The 20,200-nt window shown below is 42.3% G+C and overlaps 1 protein-coding gene across 3 annotated transcripts; it reads right to left on the bottom strand.

Moving 5' to 3' along the window:
• Window positions 1-17: 17 nt before the first annotated feature.
• LOC117253517 (regulator of nonsense transcripts 1) lies at window positions 18-19,407 on the bottom strand. Of its 3 annotated transcripts, none has more exons than XM_033621015.2 (24): window positions 18,992-19,407; window positions 18,445-18,587; window positions 16,927-17,016; window positions 16,196-16,363; window positions 14,498-14,678; window positions 14,160-14,321; window positions 13,669-13,795; window positions 13,335-13,433; window positions 12,703-12,811; window positions 12,266-12,425; window positions 11,862-11,980; window positions 11,555-11,719; window positions 11,005-11,119; window positions 10,487-10,630; window positions 8,257-8,470; window positions 8,018-8,135; window positions 7,585-7,741; window positions 5,606-5,748; window positions 5,022-5,196; window positions 4,392-4,473; window positions 4,084-4,248; window positions 3,570-3,790; window positions 3,204-3,326; window positions 18-2,885 (listed from the first exon to the last, which is right to left on the bottom strand). In XM_033621015.2, exons 1-23 carry the CDS (start codon window positions 19,160-19,162, stop codon window positions 3,207-3,209), a joined length of 3,348 nt encoding a protein of 1,115 aa, XP_033476906.1. In that variant the 5' UTR covers window positions 19,163-19,407; the 3' UTR covers window positions 18-2,885; window positions 3,204-3,206. The 3 variants fall into 3 exon arrangements, with proteins under 3 accessions (XP_033476906.1, XP_033476905.1, XP_033476904.1); XM_033621014.2 differs by having other exon boundaries at window positions 13,711-13,795; XM_033621013.2 differs by having other exon boundaries at window positions 13,708-13,795; window positions 18,992-19,406.
• Between the last annotated feature and the right edge of the window lie 793 nt (window positions 19,408-20,200).

Here is a 20,200-nt window from a genome sequence, read left to right as displayed (position 1 = left end):
ACCATCGAAACGTCGTCTCAAATTGACAGCCTTTATTGATTCAGTTTAACAAGGAACCACCATGTTGTGATGAAACTTCACTGCAAAGACGCTTCAAATAGGTATTTACATCACATTGAGCTCTCAATCTCTGACGTAGAGAATCAAGGGTTTGGATGCAAATGTTTCAACAACTAATTTACAACTGAATCACTTCTTCACTGCATATGTTGCAATTCATTGTGGCTCAGAAGATGGAAAAAAACATCAAAGCAATAATATTACGGCAGCGGGTTTTTAAAGCTATAACATGTTAGGAGTTCGGTGGAACGGGTTGATATGGGAAACTAATTCATCCAACAAAACAGAACTACTTCTAAGTCAATTAAACATGGTGACGTCTACTTGCAACATGATTGTCACATGTCTGCTGAAATGAGAAGCAGGTGAGAAGAAACAGTGGAGTACATTCTTACTGTGTTCAGAAAGCATCTTTCCTGGAAGAGTTAAAAAACTACAATCCCTCAAGACAGTTTGAGGAATAGATACAAAATTAATGAAGGAAAACGGTGTCCACCTCATTCCTGTTGTCAGCAAGTTGCTACAAAAACGGATTTATTTTTTATTTTTTAGTAAAACTACACAAAATGGCTAAATAACACCCAACTGAACAAAACGTGACACACAAAGCAGCGAATCCTCCGACAAAAGCAAAGTTTGGATCAACTCAAGGTTCAGGTTTCACACAGTTCTCCAGGAAGAGGGTTTAAGGATCCACATAAATCTCAAGAGGAACTCTACAAGGAATACATAATGCAGGGAAAACAGCTTTGCACAAATCAAAAGTCCACAGAAGGGAAAAGAAATTCTACCAGTCTTCATTTTGTTTAACTCCACAGAGAAGGAAGGTGGCTTTTTCATCCGCCCGTCCTTTTGAGAAACGACCCAGCTGCTAAACTCACTGACCTCGTGTTTACCTGGCCTGATTTTATTATTAAAAAAATAAAATACAACAAGTCCTTTTCTGTGAGTTTCTTGAGCCCTCTGGTGTCTGGAAGGTTTTTTTAAATGCTGGTAGTTTGATTTTTAACTACATTCATGCTTGTGCTGCAGCTGTTTATTTGAAGGTGATTGGTTATAGGCACTGATTCAGGTTTCTCGTTCACTTTTCTTTGTCTCCTCGCCATCGTCTAATCGGTACTGATGGCGTTTCCACTGTGTGTAACTGGGGTTTAGTAAAGTTTCAAAATATATTCATCCACACAGGAACCAAAGCTCTTTCAGATTGTGGTGATCTATAAATTATAGGGTTATGTTGAGATTCTACACATATTTCTTAATTATTCAACCCCTGATTATCTTTAGTTTTTTGTGGCTGGGCAATATGGCCATCAGCCTGGCTATATTGCTTGTCCTGAATACAATTCACAAACTCAAAACGCTGTGTGAAATGACACTGGGTTTTGCGACTACATCTAATGTGTGGTCATCTTTTGGGACAGTCCTAAAGCAACATTTTCCTCGACATGTTTAACCCCAGTGATTACCTGAACTCGTTTTCCAGATGTGGAAACTCTCATATTCTCCTCAGCCACCTTCCTTTTCTACTCCTTACCTGTGGTGGATTGATTGCCACGACCGCCTGTAAGCCTCGACTACTATCATCCTTCTCCCCCCGACTCCCTCCTGTTTGGTTTCTTTCACCTCCAGCAGGGATTTGTGTGATGAGTGTGTACAGTCCACAATCCCCTGAGGACTCAATCAATGCAAAGCATTCAAGCATTTGCCAATCTAAGCGTATACAGAGTGTTGTCAAAAAGACATCTGGTCATGAAGCACAGCAGGACATCAACAACCCCTGCTTTCAAAAAGAATAAAATAAGGAAAAGCCTTCGCTGAAACATCAAATGACATTGAGTTGAAAGTTCAATGCTGGTCGTGTTTGATAGTTTCAAATGACTTTTTTGCAATTTTGTGCTCTGTGATAAGAAAGGTACTTCAGAGAAGAAAAAACTGTCCCATGATGGTCGCGATATCAGTGGGATTCGCGCGTCATGTCTTGAAAAAACAGTCTGAAATCCCCGTGCCACTCCACCACTGACATGTGGTCGAAACCACCCTGTTAAAGACCTCGTGAATGAGCCAGTGGTTCTCAAGGCAAATGAACGGTATTTCAATTCAAGGCTCTTTAATCTCAGACTCAAGCACAGAAACCGTGTTTTTATTTCCTCTCCGAGAGGGTGTGTCGACTGCTGCTTCCTTCAGAGGCTGCTGAGGTTTATGGGCCCACTACATGATTGTTGGTGCCGCTCTCCTCCCACAATAAACCAAATTGAAGAGATCCAGGTTGAGAAACCAACCGTCTTTTTAGCATGGGGAGTTTGAGTTTCCTGTTTGATGGCTTTCTGTATTCATGCCCCCCTGCAAGTTTGGAGAACTAGTTCTTCAAATTCAGCTGGAAGGCTCTGAGCGTTCCTTCGTCTCCTGGAGGCTGTGGGTTGAGGGGGCAGGCTGGATTATTTTGTTGGGAGTTGAGCGCCTCATTTGGATTCCCATTAGAGACCGTTGAGATCTCCCCTTTCGTTTCCCTCAGCAGCTCTACCACACGCTGCCATCTTCTCGACTTCCCTCCTTCACTGTGCACGGGCATCGGTCCCTGCCTCTCGCTTGTTCACTCGGCCTCTCTTGCCATCTCCCTGCCCGTCTGTTCGTGCTCTCTTCTTCTTCTACCCTCTTATTTCTCTCGCTGGTCATTGGTTTGGTTTCGCTATCCCGTCGCTTTCACTCGGTGGTGCTTCGGTTGTAGCAGAGGAAAACAGGTATCCATTTTATGTTTTTATTATTTCCCAGATTAAAAAGCTGATGAACTAAGCTCAGCTCAAGCCTAGCTCCCTTCTTCAAGTGACCTGCAAGACACAAAACAAGCTCATAAACAGTTGCTAAACTTTCAAATGTCACAAAGTCACAATGACGTTCATCAAAGATTGGGTTTCACATTGGTTGCAGGACAGATGGACGTCACAAAGTGCAGGTAGGATACATCACACTACAGTGACACCAACTATCCCCACATGATCCAAATCATCAAAAGGCAATTTAGTGTCTATCCATCTAAGAGCAGGAAATTCAGAATGTGTGAATTCTCAAAAGCTTAAAAAGGCTGGATGAATTCTTCATAAGGTTGGGCCTGTACAATAAAACGTGAGTAGGTTTTATGTACTTACACTCTAATACTGTGACAGTCCAGTCACCCCACCATGCTGGTATGCACGTTCACCCTGGTAAGTCGAGTCCTGGGACAAAGCCACATCGATTTGGGACTTGAACTCATCACCCAGGTAGCTGTCCTGGAGAACAGGAGGACAGAAACATCATTGTAAATACATTTTTGGTCTTCATCACTGAGTGTAATCTCTTTAATGCAGACCTATTATATCATTCCAACCTTACATTAATTAATCTATGAAAAAATTATAAATCATAAAATGAAAAGGGATTTTAGATATTCAAAATAGAAATTTGAAAATTAATTATCATGAATATATCTTATTCGATAACGCTTCATTCACTAAGTCAAACTCATGTGTTACCTGAGACAGCTCTGGCTGGGAGAGGCCAGGCTGGCTCATCTGAGAGGGCTGGCTCATGGAGATGTAGCCCTGCGTCAGCGGCCCCTGGGAGAAGGGCTGGGAGGCCCCGTCCTGGCTGGCCTGGCTGTTTGGTCCGTTACCCTGACTGGCACCCTGGTGTGCCGACCCGCGGACCCTCTGCCGCCCACCACGTCCAGGCTTACCCTTCATAGCTCCACGACCTTGATGGAAAAAGGAGATCAGGATTAGATTCAAAACAAACACCATAACCACCCGTCGTACCGAGATCATAATCTTATTTATGGGAGAAGAATCACTAAATGAAGCTTGGGATTTAAAGAGTATTACTGTTGGTGGCCAATAAAGACAGGGCGTGATAGTCAAGAGCTCATAGCATGAAACATTACATGAGGAAGTAACATTAGTCCAGACTGTAGTTGGACTAGTTTGACCAAAGTTTGTTCATTTCCAGTTTATGTAATGTTCAGTGGACCATCTCAGTGTTGTATTGTACCTGCAGCCGGGCCGTTGGTCTGACCCAGGTAACTGGGCGGAGGCATTGGTGGCATCACCAGGTTGAAGGGTATGGGAAGATTCATGGCGGCCATGTGACCAGGGCCTGCCCCAATCATCCCGATCTGGTCGTGAGTTTGAAAGTACATGTTGGACGGGCGTCCGGCTGAAATAAAGCACGCAGAACGAGACTCATGTTGGTTTTTTAAATGAAGAAAACAAGACCAGCCAAACCTGGTTTTGTGGGACTGCGATGCAGCCTGTGGATAAAAAAAGTTATTATCTTGAGTCAAACCATAAAATAAATACCAGCATTGCTGCGGTCATAGGCGGAGCCGGGGATGAGGGCTTCACGGGCATCGTACATCGCAGTGCTCATAAAACGTCCTCCCTGGGAAAAAGACAATCGCCATTTAGTCAAGTTGGATAATTCACAGATTTAGAGATGCAAATATCAATAGCTGCAAGTCGAGCAGTTGGGGGGTTTTTGCTAGTCAGTGTGCTGTACAGTGTACTTCTGGAGACATTTTGGTCCTTGGATTTTGCTTCAGAGTGAGCGCTCATGATTTTCACGCTTCTCTTTGATACAGAGAGGTGCAGACAGGTGGGCAGTGGCCTAGAGAGGCAGAGGCTTTGAACTGTAAGGCTCTGAGATAACATTATCTTCACTCTTCTGTTGAGAAGTGGTGAATTTACAGCTCACAGCCACTTAATATGACACTTTTGGGGTTTTTTTGGCTTTTGTTTGATATCTAGTGTCAGCAAAAAATGCTGTTGCACATTTCCAAACCGTCTTAACAATAGTTACCTTGTTTACTATATTGCATGAATGCCGCTGTCTCACTGAATTACTTTAAACTTTATATGAAGGAGAAAAAAAAGATTTGTCAAATATTTGTGTTAAATGTCCAGATTCAGACAGTGTTTTGTTCTACTCACAGGGTTGATGGTGTTGACCAGCTTGCGGGGCTTGCTGAACTGCATGAGGCTCTCCCGCAGGTTGTTGAGCGGTCCCTCCACGAGGACTTTCTGCTCCTTGTAGTTGTTCAGCAGGTTGTTCCACAGCGGCTGCTTGGAGAGGGCTTTGGGGTTTCCCACAATGATCACACCATACCTTCATTCACAACACACACACAAGACGACTGCTCAGGGACAGGGTTGAAATCTTGTACTGAACCGCACTTTATGTAGCATCTTTAGCAAAAAAAACATATTTTAAATTATTCTCGCATAAGGTTTTGTGTGTAAAATTCCAGTGGTCTGATAATTCCTACAATACACACAGCTACATACAATGAATAGTGGGCATGTCTTATTTAAATTTTCAAGACTGTAACAGAGTAGATGCAATGTGTGTTCATGTTGCAACAAGTCACCAACTTCACAAGATGAAGTCTAGCTGTCAATAGTATCTGATTTGCACAATTCCTAATCAGCTTCTACAGGCAAATCTAAATAGCTCATCATAAACTAATGAGCTGTCTGTGTGCTGTGCCATGATTATCCACTGTGAAGGTTCTTACTTGGCTCTGGTCAGCGCCACGTTTAGACGACGTGGGTCATTCAGGAAACCGATGCCCTGGTGCTCATTGGCACGGACACAAGACAGGATGATGAAGTCCTTCTCTCTGCCCTGGAAGGCGTCCACACTGGCAATTTCCACTTGCTATAATAGGACAGGACAAGAGGAGGATGAGAGGAAGACTGCACAGTACAAACAGAGGAAGAGATTTTGTCCAGCACCACAGAGTGATCTCACTAAACAAAATTTACAATCAAGTCAAATTTAAAAGAAGTTTCAGCTCAGGTAATTACAAAGGATGAAGTTAAAATACAGTACAGGCCAAAAGTTTGGACACACCTTCTCATTCAATGCGTTTTCTTTATTTTCATGACTATTTACATTGTAGATTCTCACTGAAGGCATCAAAACTATGAATGAACACATGTGGAGTTATGTACTTAACAAAAAAAGGTGAAATAACTGAAAACATGTTTTATATTCTAGTTTCTTCAAAATAGCCACCCTTTGCTCTGATTACTGCTTTGCACACTCTTGGCATTCTCTCCATGAGCTTCAAGAGGTAGTCACCTGAAATGGTTTTCCAACAGTCTTGAAGGAGTTCCCAGAGGTGTTTAGCACTTGTTGGCCCCTTTGCCTTCACTCTGCGGTCCAGCTCACCCCAAACCATCTCGATTGGGTTCAGGTCCGGTGACTGTGGAGGCCAGGTCATCTGCCGCAGCACTCCATCACTCTCCTTCTTGGTCAAATAGCCCTTACACAGCCTGGAAGTGTGTTTGGGGTCATTGTCCTGTTGAAAAATAAATGATCGTCCAACTAAATGCAAACTGGATGGGATGGCATGTCGCTGCAGGATGCTGTGGTAGCCATGCTGGTTCAGTGTGCCTTCAATTTTGAATAAATCCCCAACAGTGTCACCAGCAAAACACCCCCACACCATCACACCTCCTCCTCCATGCTTCACAGTGGGAACCAGGCATGTGGAATCCATCTGTTCACCTTTTCTGCGTCTCACAAAGACACGGCGGTTGGAACCAAAGATCTCACATTTGGACTCATCAGACCAAAGCACAGATTTCCACTGGTCTATTGTCCATTCCTTGTGTTTCTTGGCCCAAACAAATCTCTTCTGCTTGTTGCCTCTCCTTAGCAGTGGTTTCCCAGCAGCTATTTGACCATGAAGGCCTGATTCGCGCAGTCTCCTCTTAACAGTTGTTCTAGAGATGGGTCTGCTGCTAGAACTCTGTATGGCATTCATCTGGTCTCTGATCTGAGCTGCTGTTAACTTGCCATTTCTGAGGCTGGTGACTCAGATGAACTTATCCTCAGAAGCAGAGGTGACTCTTGGTCTTCCTTTCCTGGGTCGGTCCTCATGTGTGCCAGTTTCGTTGTAGCGCTTGATGGTTTTTGCGACTCCACTTGGGGACACATTTAAAGTTTTTGCAATTTTCCGGACTGACTGACCTTCATTTCTTAAAGTAATGATGGCCACTTGTTTTTCTTTAGTTAGCTGATTGGTTCTTGCCATAATATGAATTTTAACAGTTGTCCAATAGGGCTGTCGGCTGTGTATTAACCTGACTTCTGCACAACACAACTGATGGTCCCAACCCCATTGATAAAGCAAGAAATTCCATTAATTAACCCTGATAAGGCACACCTGTGAAGTGGAAACCATTTCAGGTGACTACCTCTTGAAGCTCATGGAGAGAATGCCAAGAGTGTGCAAAGCAGTAATCAGAGCAAAGGGTGGCTATTTTGAAGAAACTAGAATATAAAACATGTTTTCAGTTATTTCACCTTTTTTTGTTAAGTACATAACTCCACATGTGTTCATTCATAGTTTTGATGCCTTCAGTGAGAATCTACAATGTAAATAGTCATGAAAATAAAGAAAACGCATTGAATGAGAAGGTGTGTCCAAACTTTTGGCCTGTACTGTACATACAATCGGGACTGTGTCTCAGCCGTGTGTGGTACCTGATAGAGTTTGGTGTGCAGGGAGCCGCTGAACTGCATGTACTGGACCAGGTAGGAGCGCTGACCCTCGTATGGGGTGATGATACCGATCTGGTCGGGTTTGGCTCCAGCCTTCAGCAGCCTGGTGGTGATCTTCTCTACGTTGGCAGCCTCCGTCCTTGAAAACATCAGCGTCAGTTAAATACTGTACTGCTCAGTCCTTAGAAAATTACACTTGAAGTTATTGATAGTAGGCTAATGGTGGCTTAAAAATGCAAATTATGTCTACGGAGCCTCACAGTCCTGTTCATGATTGACAGGAGAGGGCTCTCACACCATTAAGGTTTGCAACTATTTCAGCCTGCCATACTGGTTTTGATGTGAAGGCTGTAAGGAGAGCTTCCCCTACTGTGTGGTTTCAGCTGGCCCTTTTCCAACCGCTTTAATATGTTACCTGTTAAGGTAGGAGGTCCCAGAGCTGGCAATCTCCTCCTGACCCTGAGTCACGTAGAAGAACATAGGCTTGTCCGGCTGCGGCCACTGGAAGTCAAAGCCCTTCTTGATGCGGTCAGCTGAGGAGAACATGAAGATTTCATTACATTTTTAGAGTTTGTAGATATTTTTACGTGCTACAGTCACAATTAATTTGCCCCTCCATCAAACCAGATAATGAACAGCTGAATCTTGACAAACCTGCAGTGACGCCATTCTGCAGGGAGCCCTCATAGAAGATGTTGGAGGGGAAGGCACTGAGAGCCGGATGCATGCGGTACTGGACCTGCAGGCGGATTGGCCGGATCCCCAGAACCACCAAGCGTTCAAACAGGGACTGGGACAGACCTGCTTTGGCTGCTTTCTTACACATCACCACAGGCCCCAGCTGGCAGTGATCACCCACCAGAATGAGCTGGGGAGGAGGAAGATGAGCCACACAAGTGTGACAATTGGGTTAATATAATATAACATATATATAACAGCAATGAAGGAAGCTCTTGTTCTGGATATTCAGGACAAATCATTTTGCTTAACCCAACATATTTAATTCATAATGTTAGCCATATAATTTACTCAAGTGTCTACAGTTATCAGACTTACATTCAGTGATTTTTAAGAATTTTTCCAAGAGAATTTTTAGTTCTTTAGCTTTTTAGTTTTGGACAACTCATTGTTTTCTTATTCAAACACTACAGGTAAGTACAAAAGGCAAGTAGGGCTGCAGCTACTTATTTTAATTTTCAATTAATATGTCACTTATTTTTCTGACTTATCAATTACTCGTGTGGTCAGAAGTATTAAGAAAATTGTGAAAAATGTCGATCAGTGTTTCCAAAAGCCAAAGATGGCACCCTTAAATGTCTTGTTTCATCCAAAACCTAAAGATATTCAGTTTACTGCCATTAGGAAGTAAAGAAATTGGAGAATATTCATATTTATGTATCTGGAATCTGAAAATATTTACTTTTTTCCCCTTATATAATTACTCAAACCGATTAACTGATCATCAAATTAGTTGTTGATTAATTTAATAGCTGACAACTAATTGATTTATCAGCTCTAAAGTCAAGTAGAATATATTTAGCCCCATGCAGAGGTAGGTTTTATGTAGGAATATGGTTATTAGAGGGAGTTAAGTTAATATAAATTTTGCCAACATCTGGACTTTCACGCAGAAGAACTTGACTAATTTTGAAAAAAGAGATATATTTTTTTTTTTTTTAAAAAAGGGGATGAGCCAAATATGATAAAATATTTGCAGCAATTAAGGCCAAAAATTTATAAAAATGGAATTTACAACATGTTAAGACTTTTTAAGGACATGCAGACGTCCTCTTTATTTAACATAATTAGACTTGCACCGATTCCAATTTTTTGGGCCGATCCCGATTTAATTTTTTTTCAAACCACTTTACAGCACACAAGATATTGCAATATTTTCTAACTTTCCTTTGTTAGAACATTTCAACCAAGATACAACCAGCTTTTCAATAATCATCTCAAACAAACTAACAAAAACAGTGACACAGATTAAGACACATTTTCCTTTTTGCTAAAACGTAACTTCAGGTACAGTATTAAAATAAATAAGTAAAAAAGGCATACATAAATAAAAACATCAATAAATGAAATAATAATTCTTGGTGTATAGCATTTTTCCGGGTAATTTCTTGAATAGACAAAAAATCTCCTGTGGAAAATTCACACAGGTCTTCACATCTACAAAGTGCAGTGTTATGGACATTCTTATTTTAACAACTAGAAAAAAGGTGCACATTCTTGGGCACCGCGGACATGCGCATCTTCGGCACGCGGACATGCGCCTCGTCAGTTTAAAGCAGCACGGTGCAGCAGTGGGAGCTCCGCAGTTAAATTTAACACGGACAATTAACAACTTTCTCCTTCTCTCTTTGATGTGTGTGATGAAGGTGAGAAGCCGCCCATGTTTCACTTCCTCACATCACCCAAGCCGTGAGTTGCACACGTGTGTGTGTGTGTGCGCTGCTGATGTTACACAATGTCAATCATGCGGCGCAGCGGGACTTTGACCGGTGTTTTAAATTGGCATATTTTAGACTGACTGGCCTGTCGCAGGTCATGGCCAATCACGTGAAAATCGGCCCAATTCTGAGCACTGCCGATTAATCGGTGCAAGTTTAAACATAATGATTAAAAATTATAGTAAGTGCCGGCAGTAGCAGCTGCAGATGTTCCTATGACACTTCCTATTTTCTTATTCACAATTGTTTCTTGCTGCTTCAGTGCTGCTCTTTTCAGTTTTCATTTAGTGTTGTTGTTAAAATAACGAATTAATAAATAATAATAAATAAAACATTAGCATGCAGTGCTGGCCAACATTGTTTTACTACGTTTATCCAGTTAGTTGTTCTCCATTAGTTGTTTTATAGCTGTGTGGGTGTACGTTTACCTGCTTGGCTCCAAGCACCACGGGCACCATACACTCCGGCTCGGTGGCCTGGGTGCTCTCATCAATCAGGATGGAGCGGAACTGCATCTTGGCCAGGCGGGGGTCTCCAGCCCCGACGCAGGTACAACAGATAACGTCAGCGTTCTGGGCAACAAGGAGGAAGATCATTTACAATCCTGAAACAGGGCAGGAGCTAGGATAATGATGAACAGTTATAATCCCGTCAGACAGTTTTGTTTCTATACTGAGATTACTAACACAGGCCTGTAGTGTTTTTTGTACGGATGAGAACAAGAGCAAAAGAAAACAAAAACAAGATTAGCAACAAGCTTCCTGAACGGAGAAGGTCACAGCACCTGCTTATACAGAATAATAAGAACAGTCAAAATGAGTTTGTAACTGCTCAGCAGAAACTACTTGTTGCATTAGCAGTGCCTGAAAAGCAGTAGGGGGCCTCTTTGTAAGCCGAGTTTCAACCTTGAGCTATTTTGGTTCAGCGCTTTGAGGCTCCTCCTCACCATGAGCAGCTCCCTCTCAGCTGTGCGTTTCAAAGCCCTGTAGCGTTTCTCATCAGCAGACGACAGCTCGCCCGTCTCATCCTTCAGCTGCTGCAGCTTCTGAAGCTCCGGCATACTAGGAAATCAAAGACACATCAAGGTGACTACAGAGAACACACACTAGAGTTACACACTATTAAACTAATCTGTGATCTAGGGCAGGAGTGTTCAAAAAAACCCTGCCCTTGCCGCTTTTGGAACTACAGTTCCCATAACTTCGGGGGATGTAAACAGGAAGGATAATGCTGTCATGAAGTCAGTTAATTAGCTGCAGGCTACGACTTGAGCTTCATTTTTCCTCACAGTTTGAGAACTTCTGATCTAGGGACCAGGGAAATGTCTGCATCTTGTGATGGTTGATTGGCTGACTTGATTTGATTGACTTGATTTCCTCAGTTGTGGAATACCCCAGTCAATGACCAGGTGAGTATGATAAAGAGAACTGAGTACATTTTGAGGTCAAAGTGACCGAAAAAGATGTCCAGAATCAATTTCCCTACATGCTACTGACCTATCCATGTTGCTGATCTGGTTGTGCAAAGCCAGGAAGGACACTGGTGACTCGATGGCCTCTCGGCTCTTGGCACACAGCCGGACGACCTTAAGTCCAGTCTTGTCAATCTTCTCAGTCAACTGATCCACGGCAATGTTACTGGGAGCACACACCAGAACTGGTCTGTAAACACATACACACATACGCACACCAGTTAGACAGTTAGGACATGGACAGTTTTGGGAAACACAGCTGGTGGAATAACAAAAAGAAAAACATTACAGAATTCTTTATGTATGAAACTATTAAACTCTTAGCATTTTACCCATTGCCTTGTCGGGACAGGTGGTAGACGATAGTGGCAGAGGTGACAGTCTTCCCAGTGCCAGGAGGACCCTGGATCAGACTGAGGGGCCTCTGCAGCACGGTCTTCACAGCATACACCTGAACACACCAGTAAAAAAAAACAAAAAACAATGCAATAATGATGATGTGAGATCCAAGTCCCTCACTTAAACCAAACCAAATAACATGTTTTGCCCACTTAAATAAAGGTTTGCCCTACTAAGTCAGACGCTTCCCTTGCTTTTCAAAACTATTCAATCTAGGTGACCTCTATTGACACTGCTGTACGTGATAAATCACAGTAAACAAGACAACTCGACTCATACTTTTTCCTGCTGTCATGTCACAAAGACATAACAGGGACAGCGTTTCGTGGGAGCTGACCTGTGAGTGATTGAGGTCAGGCAGGCCCTGGGCAGTGAAGCGCTTTGGCAGCTGGCACTTGATGGTGACATCCTCCACCTCGTGGCCCAGCAGTTTGTGGTAAATGTAGCCAGACACGGAAGTCTCGTCCACCGCAAACGTCTTCAGGGCGCTCTGCATCCTGCAGCAACACAAATGTGAGTCATTATCACTTGTTTGTATCATCACTGAACCTCTGACCTTTCCAAGTAGGTGAATTTGGGCTGACATCTTTACAAATGATAGACAGAACTACCTCCTGCAAACAATGCAAACAATTTATTTCTGTGCACTGTTTAAGGTACAGGAAAAAGAAAAAATAACATACTTCAATATGGAGTCATACTGTGAATTGAGAGTAGTAAATTTAAATGTTTTCGAGTACATTAGGGATTTGAGGATATAAAGTTCCAGCCTACCTGTCAAACGACGTGGACTTCCACACAAAGTCCACCTGGAAGTTGTGGGGGATTTCCACAGGCGCTCCAACACTGCTCCTCAACTCAATGGCAATTTCATCCCCATAGTCTTTAAACACGGGCTGTTAAGGAAATAAACATGCTGTCTACACTAGTTAAGTTTTATAGTAACGACCAGTGGAGATTTGAGGAGGAACACCATCCCCTATTCTGGCCATGATTAGACACTGTAGGAGAGCGGAGATTCTTATCTTTCTAATTATACCTGTATTGTTTTTATAATCCAAATATGAACCAAAATACATCATATTACTCAATGACTGTCACTGGGCCATGATTATGAGAAAAAAGGCCTGTGAAGTTTGTAGCACGCTGGCCACAAAGATACATGACAGAGCTTACTGGCCTTCTAAACTGGTTTAGACAGTGTAGACATGTAACATTATATTCTGATGCACAATGCTAAGCTGCTTAGAACTAGCTCAAGCAGGTCGCAAGTATGGTTGTTAAATGAAACAAACCAGGTCCATCCATCCTCCATTAAAATCAAGTGTCCGTGTAATGAGCCAGACGTAAAGACGCTGTAATGCAATGGCTGATATGTGTGCAACTGCTAACAGTGTACAGGATACTGTCAGGGACTTTGATGACATGGCCGATGCCTTTCCACAGTGGGGCCAGGTCTCCCTTGTACCGCAAACAGATCTCGTCACCTTGCATCAGCCGCATATCTGGGATTGATACAAAAACACCAGTTAGACACTATCTATGCTCAAAATAACCAACTAATAAACTAAAAAGATGGGCTATGTTTAAATGATACAGTACCGTGCAAGCACAAAAACCCACTACAGAACACAGTACAGAAATAAAACCAAGCACACATGCCACCAAAAGATGCAGGGTTGGGGGAGGTTGCGTGCAATTCTCAGGACTGAAGGGGATGGGGAGGGGCTCTATCTGTACCACAGAACCACAGGGAGGATGTCAAGCTCAGAGAATTACCACCTGAATCCGTCTTGGGCAGTGTGAAATAGGCAATCCGCTTTTTATTCAGCCCCAGGTCCCACCTGACTGTAATATTGTCTTGGGTCTGCAAAAGGAAAACAAAAAATGCATAAATAAAAAATCAACAAGTAATAACAAGGTCAAAGGTCACATCACTGTGGCATTATTTCTGTTACCCTACAGACAAAACAGAGCTTAAGCAGGATGCCTCACACCAAAAAATAAGTCTCAATGTGGTCTGGATTCACACTGCTTCTCTTTATAGACATTTACTGTGATCACAGCACAAGAATAATATCTTCAATGTACATTTGAAACTATGTAATGGGTTACTAAACAAGTTTTCATGTCAGATAAAACTGCCCTAAATGTTTACAACCATGGACATTTAAAGAAGAAAAACACTATTCTCTGAGTCAGTTTGCTACTTAGAGGTGAAGTTCAGATACCTGGGACTCCTTAAGCTTCTTGTCGTAGTCCGCCTCCAGTTTGACCAAAGGGCCAAAGATGTTTTGGTACTGGTAAGCGTCCTCATAGCGCAGCAGCACATGCTGGGGCTCCTCGTCCACTCCGGGTTTCTCCAGGTCTTCCAAGGTGGCAGTGGGGTTGTCCTGAGGGGAGACAGAGCCAAGAAACTGTCAATTCAAAGTACATCAGACAAACTGCAGCTGTCACTTACAAAACTTCAGCCTGTGCTTATCACTTAAAAGTTTACAACCGTCTGGTCAAAACATTGCTCTGAAACTGTAACATTGGAGGAAAGCATCCCAGCCTGTAAGATGTATACCTTCCAGAGCTCCTCCAACTTGTTGATCTGCTGGGCGGTGATCTGACGGGCCCGAAGCTGCTCCTGCTCCGATGGGATCTTCACCAGCCAGGACAGAAAGCAGCGGTCCTGGATCAGTGGTTGCCATTGTGAGCTGTCCCAGTTGATGTCCTTCAGGCTACTCTGGCTGGCACAGGGCTGCCTGCGTGGAGATTAAAGGTTCATACAAACACAAACTTAGCTTATTTGTAGGTTTTTACAGTATTTAACTTTTGCAGAAAATGTAAAAAAAAAAATGCAGTTTGTCCACCTGTCTTAAGTTCATTTCAGTACTTCTTGCCGCATGAGCCCACAGAAAGGGTTAAATTAACTGCCACTGGGCAGGAAGCACTACATAAAAAGGTCTGTGGACATCAGCATAGAGTTCGCCAAGCAACAGCTGCAGACTTAATAGCTGATTACTCACGTATGTCTGCCAGTCAAGTCCCATTTTGGGGAAATCTAACATGTGGTTAAATAAATGTGATATTAATCAGCACAAGCAAGATGTCAAAGATATGTTTGAGGTTATTAGAAACAGTGTCCCCATTACACAGTTTGTACACCAGGGAGTAAAATGTCCTGCTCAGTACAGATTTTAATCCTATTTGATAAACAAATTTATGAGATCTTCTCTTGGGCTTTTGTATTTCATCATATTGTAATCACACTATCCCATTCATCTTTTTAATTATATTTTTGTTAATCTGTGATGTTTCATCTCATTGTAATTTAGATAATGTAACCTGTAACTCTTCTGGAGCAGGGCTATCGCTAATGGTTAAGCACAATATTTGTTTATGTTCATTTTATCACTGATGAGGGAATTTTTTGCTATTAAGTTTTATCAGCTGGCTTTTTTCACATCTGGCTGACTACTGAAGCACTTAAGAGACTCTGCACCTGTTTCCTTAGCCACAGGGTACATGACAACTCATAAGGTCGTAAGGGCTGAAACCCGAATAAACCTCACAACAAACTTCCTGTTTCAAAGCAAGAATTTGCATTGCTAGCTGTGAGTTCCTCCAGAGTATCATATAATGCTTGTCAATTACTGACAATGCTGTCCCCAAGGGACACCTCTTGACAGAACACATGAGATTTGTGGGCACTGGTTACTGGACAGTCTGCCTTCATACAAGGCAGCCACCCCACCGGTAGTTACAGAGTATATGCAGGAATCCTGAGGTTAATTTCAATACCTTTTTAAGACTTTTTTAAGACCTTCCAAAAAAACCTTAAGACCTCATCGCCACTTCAAGCTGTCTTTAGCAGCAATGCATCTTTAACTTACTAATCAGTTGTAGTTTGCAATTAAATATATGGAGCACAAACATACAACAGAACTCAGATAAGATGAGGAGGATTTTTTATTGTCTTTTGCTCCTCTGTTTGGCGCCTGGACATGCGCCGTCCCGTGATGTCACACAGGTACGCACACGGCCCCGAGTGTCAGTCTGAGTGTGCCTACCTACACATTGTTGTTTGTAATAGTCGCGAGGAGGAAAATAAATTATACATTCATGGATACTTTTTGTCAAAGTTTGAATGCCAAGAAAATTTAATACTTCATAAAATCGTGATTAAGACTTTTTGATACTTTTTAAGGGCCTTAATTTTCCAACATTTGATTCATCAACTTTTAATACTTTTTAAGACCCCGCGGACACCCCGAGTTACCTGCAAAGTAGCACCACCACGGAATCAGCCTTGGCAGGGATGAAACCCAAGAGGAAGACGTTGCGGCAGCCGCAGTTGTAACACTCCAGCACCGTCTCTCCAAGTGGCCCGTCTTTATGCAGCGTCACCTCTTTGCATTTGGCTCTCACCAAGTGGTTCACGATGTGACTGGTGGAAGTCAGAGAGCAAGAGTCAAACGACTGAGAAAACAATAAGATAACACTTTTATCTCCTGGTTGCAATGCTGCAAAAATCTATTGATAGTTTGCAGAACAACACATGCTTAACCTAAGTACAAAAACAGGACAGATAAAACAGAAGACTTCTCAGTTTCAAAACACATCATAAAATAGGTCCAGTGGTTTATTCCCTAAACTGTCGCTTGTTGATGTCACACAGCTGAAGGGGGCGTAAACTTGGACCCACACTGTTTCCTACCAATGTGACAGCAATGACGAGCTCTGAAGAAACTACATCATACAGATCTCTCTTTACACACAAACACCACTGTATGTGTGAAAGAGTCTGGCTAATTGTGAAAACTATGTTAAATGACAGTCATAATTTAAAAACTTAATAGTAGAATAACTCACATTCAATGCAGTGTGTATTATTTTGATTATTGTGTCAAGTTTAAATGGGATGTTAACATGTTTGGTCTACCTCTATGGCTTTTTCATTCTGGTGCTTATATGTGGGGCAATAAAGGAAAAGATGAGTAGACTACACACCTGCCAGATGTGTTTCCACGTCCATTACAGAACCACTTCTTGCTTGTATTACAGTACACAACACACGCTGGATCATGGATACCACAGTAGCTGAAAGACAATAATGCATCAAGACAGCATCTGAATTACTGCAGTAGTTATGAAGTCAAGATACTACATGAGTGCAGGACCTCGCTCGACCCAAAAGCAAGGCCATGCCACAGTGACAGCAGGCTGAATTACAGAGGAAGTGCACACATAATATCAAGTGTCAGAGGGGTTAGCATGTTGTATCTGACATGTAACGTGTTTTTAGATAATTTAACAGTGAACATGTTTTTGCTTGCATTTTTTGGTTTCATGCCCTCTCAATATATACAGGACGCTTACACACTCCAGTTGAACTCCGAAAAGTGTTTGTCAAAAACTTAAACTGAAGTTTTCAATGTTTAATAACTTTTCTAATTCATACATGTTATTCCTATGGTCTAAGATGGTCCAAAAATATTAGTAAATATAAACGACTCTCCCCCAAATCCAAAAACAAGAGTGCAGAAACTCAAATTTGTGATGTCACAGGGTATAAAGTCCAGAGCTGCTCCACTGACAATGAATTGGGAAAGATGTTCTAGATGATACTGAGAACTCCCAGAGTATATGGGTTATTTTTCTGTCTCAGAACTGAAAGCACTACAATAGAATAAAGAAAACAAACATTCCACAGGGCCACAAAATCAAGCTCCCATTCATTGTTTATGGAGCAGCTCCAGATTTTATGCTTGACGACATCACAAGTTTGAGACGTTTTTCTGTGGTTTCTGGCTTTGAGAGAGAGTCCCTCACGTTCACAAATACTGAACCTTCCTAGACCATCGAAATGACATATTGAAATTATTGTGGTTATTGTTATTGTTTAAAGTGGTGTTCCACTTTAAAATTAAAATGAATGTGTATTACATTCAAAATGAATAGCAAACACTCCTAACCCAGAACTGTTCAGGAAATCAATTCAGACAAACTGTCCCAAAGCTGGGAGTCAATCACATTTCAACTACAATAATAATATTTCGCCTCCTTTTCTAAGGTAACACCTTACACTGCAGATTTCTCAATAGCTTCTTAAACTAAAACAATTTTCTAAATGCATTTTACTTTATATTTAGTAAGATAAATGGTGTGCATACAGGACTATTAATCATGGAAAGAGAGTCAATATTGGATCTGCAATAATGATCTGAAACCTGTCACTGCAGCTGGCTGGTGTGTTACATCAGTGTTATCTGCAAGTCTTATATGGGTAACATTTGTAAACTCTGACAGCTTATCAGAAAAGTTGTAATGAATTTAATGAACTGTGGTGAGTTTTGTAAGCTCTGCAGGTGGTGTGTAAGATCCCGGAAAACTACACAACAATAAACACTATAAATACAGTACTGGGTAAGCATCAAGTAAACAAACAACGCTGATAGACTATAATCACTTCCTCAGTGATCTACAGTAACCTGACATCCTATCATGATGTGGCTCCTGTCAGCGTACCTGCATGCGTGCACAGGCAGGTCTTTGGTGTAATACGTGTCTTCTTCATCCTCCTCAAAGTTGAGCTCGGCCAACAGCTGGCTGGCTTTGGCCACGGAGTCATCCACTCCACCGTTGTGAAGACCCTCATCAGGACCATTAACCTGTAGCACAACACAAGCTTTACCAAACAAACTGAATGATAACGATTAGCAGCTAGCGGCTAGGAGACGCTGCGCGGAAAAGGCAGGTAATTTGAAGTTGACGACTGAATGTCAGTGCTCTTAACTCTTATTTTTGGTCATTAAAGTTACCGCTGTATATCTGGTTTGCTGCAAACAGTTCAAAACAAACATGTCAAGACACATAATGTTACTTTAGGAGTTTAGTTAATGTGCTAGCTAGCAGCGAGCTAACGGCAACGGCTAGCTAACATGAAGCTAGTTAACGCTGGATCCAATAATAGCGGGCTAGCGTGCAGCGCTGTGTGAGCTAACCTAGCTAACTGCCGCTAACGTCAGTAAACCGCGCTCTATTGTGGCTTCTGGTTAAAATGAAAGCCCCAGACCTGACTGTCCAGCTGGCTCTGAGTCTGGCCTTGAGTTTGCGTCTGGCTGGGAAGGGTGAAGTCGGTGAAGTCGTACTCGGAGCCCTGGGTGTCCGCTCCGAGCAACTCCGCTTCCTCGGTGTCTAGGAAGGTGAGGGTCTGGGAGCTCGGCCCGTACGCCTCCACACTCATCTCGACTCAACTTTCGCTTCGCTGAGCGGTTTCCGGTGTTCGTCTGAAGATGAACAAAATCCTCACGATGTTTGTCTATCGAAAACAGGTTCAGAGGCCGAGGCTCGGGGTCTGGATTCGAACCCAAACAAAAATGGTACCGATCAGAACCTCGAAACCTCCAGCAGGTCCAACAGCGACGGTGACGAACTCCCCTGCGCCGCTCAACGTGTGACGTTCACACTGTCGGCTGTGGAGACCGATCATCAACCGAGACAGAGCTCTCACTCTGATCTTATTTCCGGGTATCAAAACGGAATAGTGGACCTCTGCAGGACAACTCGGGAACTACAAGTATAACCTATCGAGGCCTGAACTTTTGTTTGGTATGGATTTTCTATTTCTCCTAGATATTTGAGATCAGTAGGACCCGATAAGTATAAAAAACTAAACACTGTCAATAATCATAAAGTCTCAGTGTCCTCAAATGAGACAATAAAAGGGTCCCAATGTCCTCAAGTGTGACCATAATAAAGTCTCAATGTCCTCAGATGAGACAATAAAACAGTCCCAATGTTCACAAACGAGATGACAATAAAGTCCCAATGTCCTCAAACGAGACTACATCCCAATGTCCTCAAACGTTACAATAATAAAGTCCCAATGTCCTCAAACGAGACTACATCCCAATGTCCTCAAACGTTACAATAATAAAGTCCAAATGTCCTCAAATGAGACTACAATAAAGTCTCAGTGTCCTCAGATGAGACAATAATAAAGTCTCAATGTCCTCAAATGAGACTACGTCACAATGTCCTCAAACATGATGATAATAAAGTCACAGTGTCCTCAAATTAGACAACAATAAAGTCCCAATGTCCTAAAATGAGACGATAACAATGTCCCTATGTCCTTTAACGTGATGATAATAAAGTCCCAATGTCTTCAAACGAGTACTTCCAAATTAACAACGTCTTAGCTTGTTACTTTGCTAAAATGGGTCAAATTTGTTGCCATATCAAACTACAAACGTTATTAATCATAAATAAACAGGTTTCA

This window comes from Epinephelus lanceolatus, chromosome 6, assembly GCF_041903045.1.
Source record: "Epinephelus lanceolatus isolate andai-2023 chromosome 6, ASM4190304v1, whole genome shotgun sequence".
NCBI classification, from domain to species: Eukaryota; Metazoa; Chordata; class Actinopteri; order Perciformes; family Serranidae; genus Epinephelus; species Epinephelus lanceolatus.
The sequence above is the reverse complement of the archived record's forward strand: the minus strand, read 5'-3'. Positions and strand labels throughout refer to the sequence as shown.

Bases quoted from the DNA above. Each gene is read 5' to 3' on its own strand.
- LOC117253517 (XM_033621015.2), bottom strand. From the start codon at position 19,162: ATGAGTGTGGAGGCGTACGGGCCGAGCTCCCAGACCCTCACCTTCCTA. The intron at 17,017-18,444 runs GTACGCTGACAG...ATTGTCTTTCAG, and splicing joins CTGCCTGTGCACGCATGCAG to CTACTGTGGTATCCATGATC. The intron at 11,720-11,861 runs GTAAAATGCTAA...ATGTGTTTACAG, and splicing joins CTGTCCCGACAAGGCAATGG to ACCAGTTCTGGTGTGTGCTC.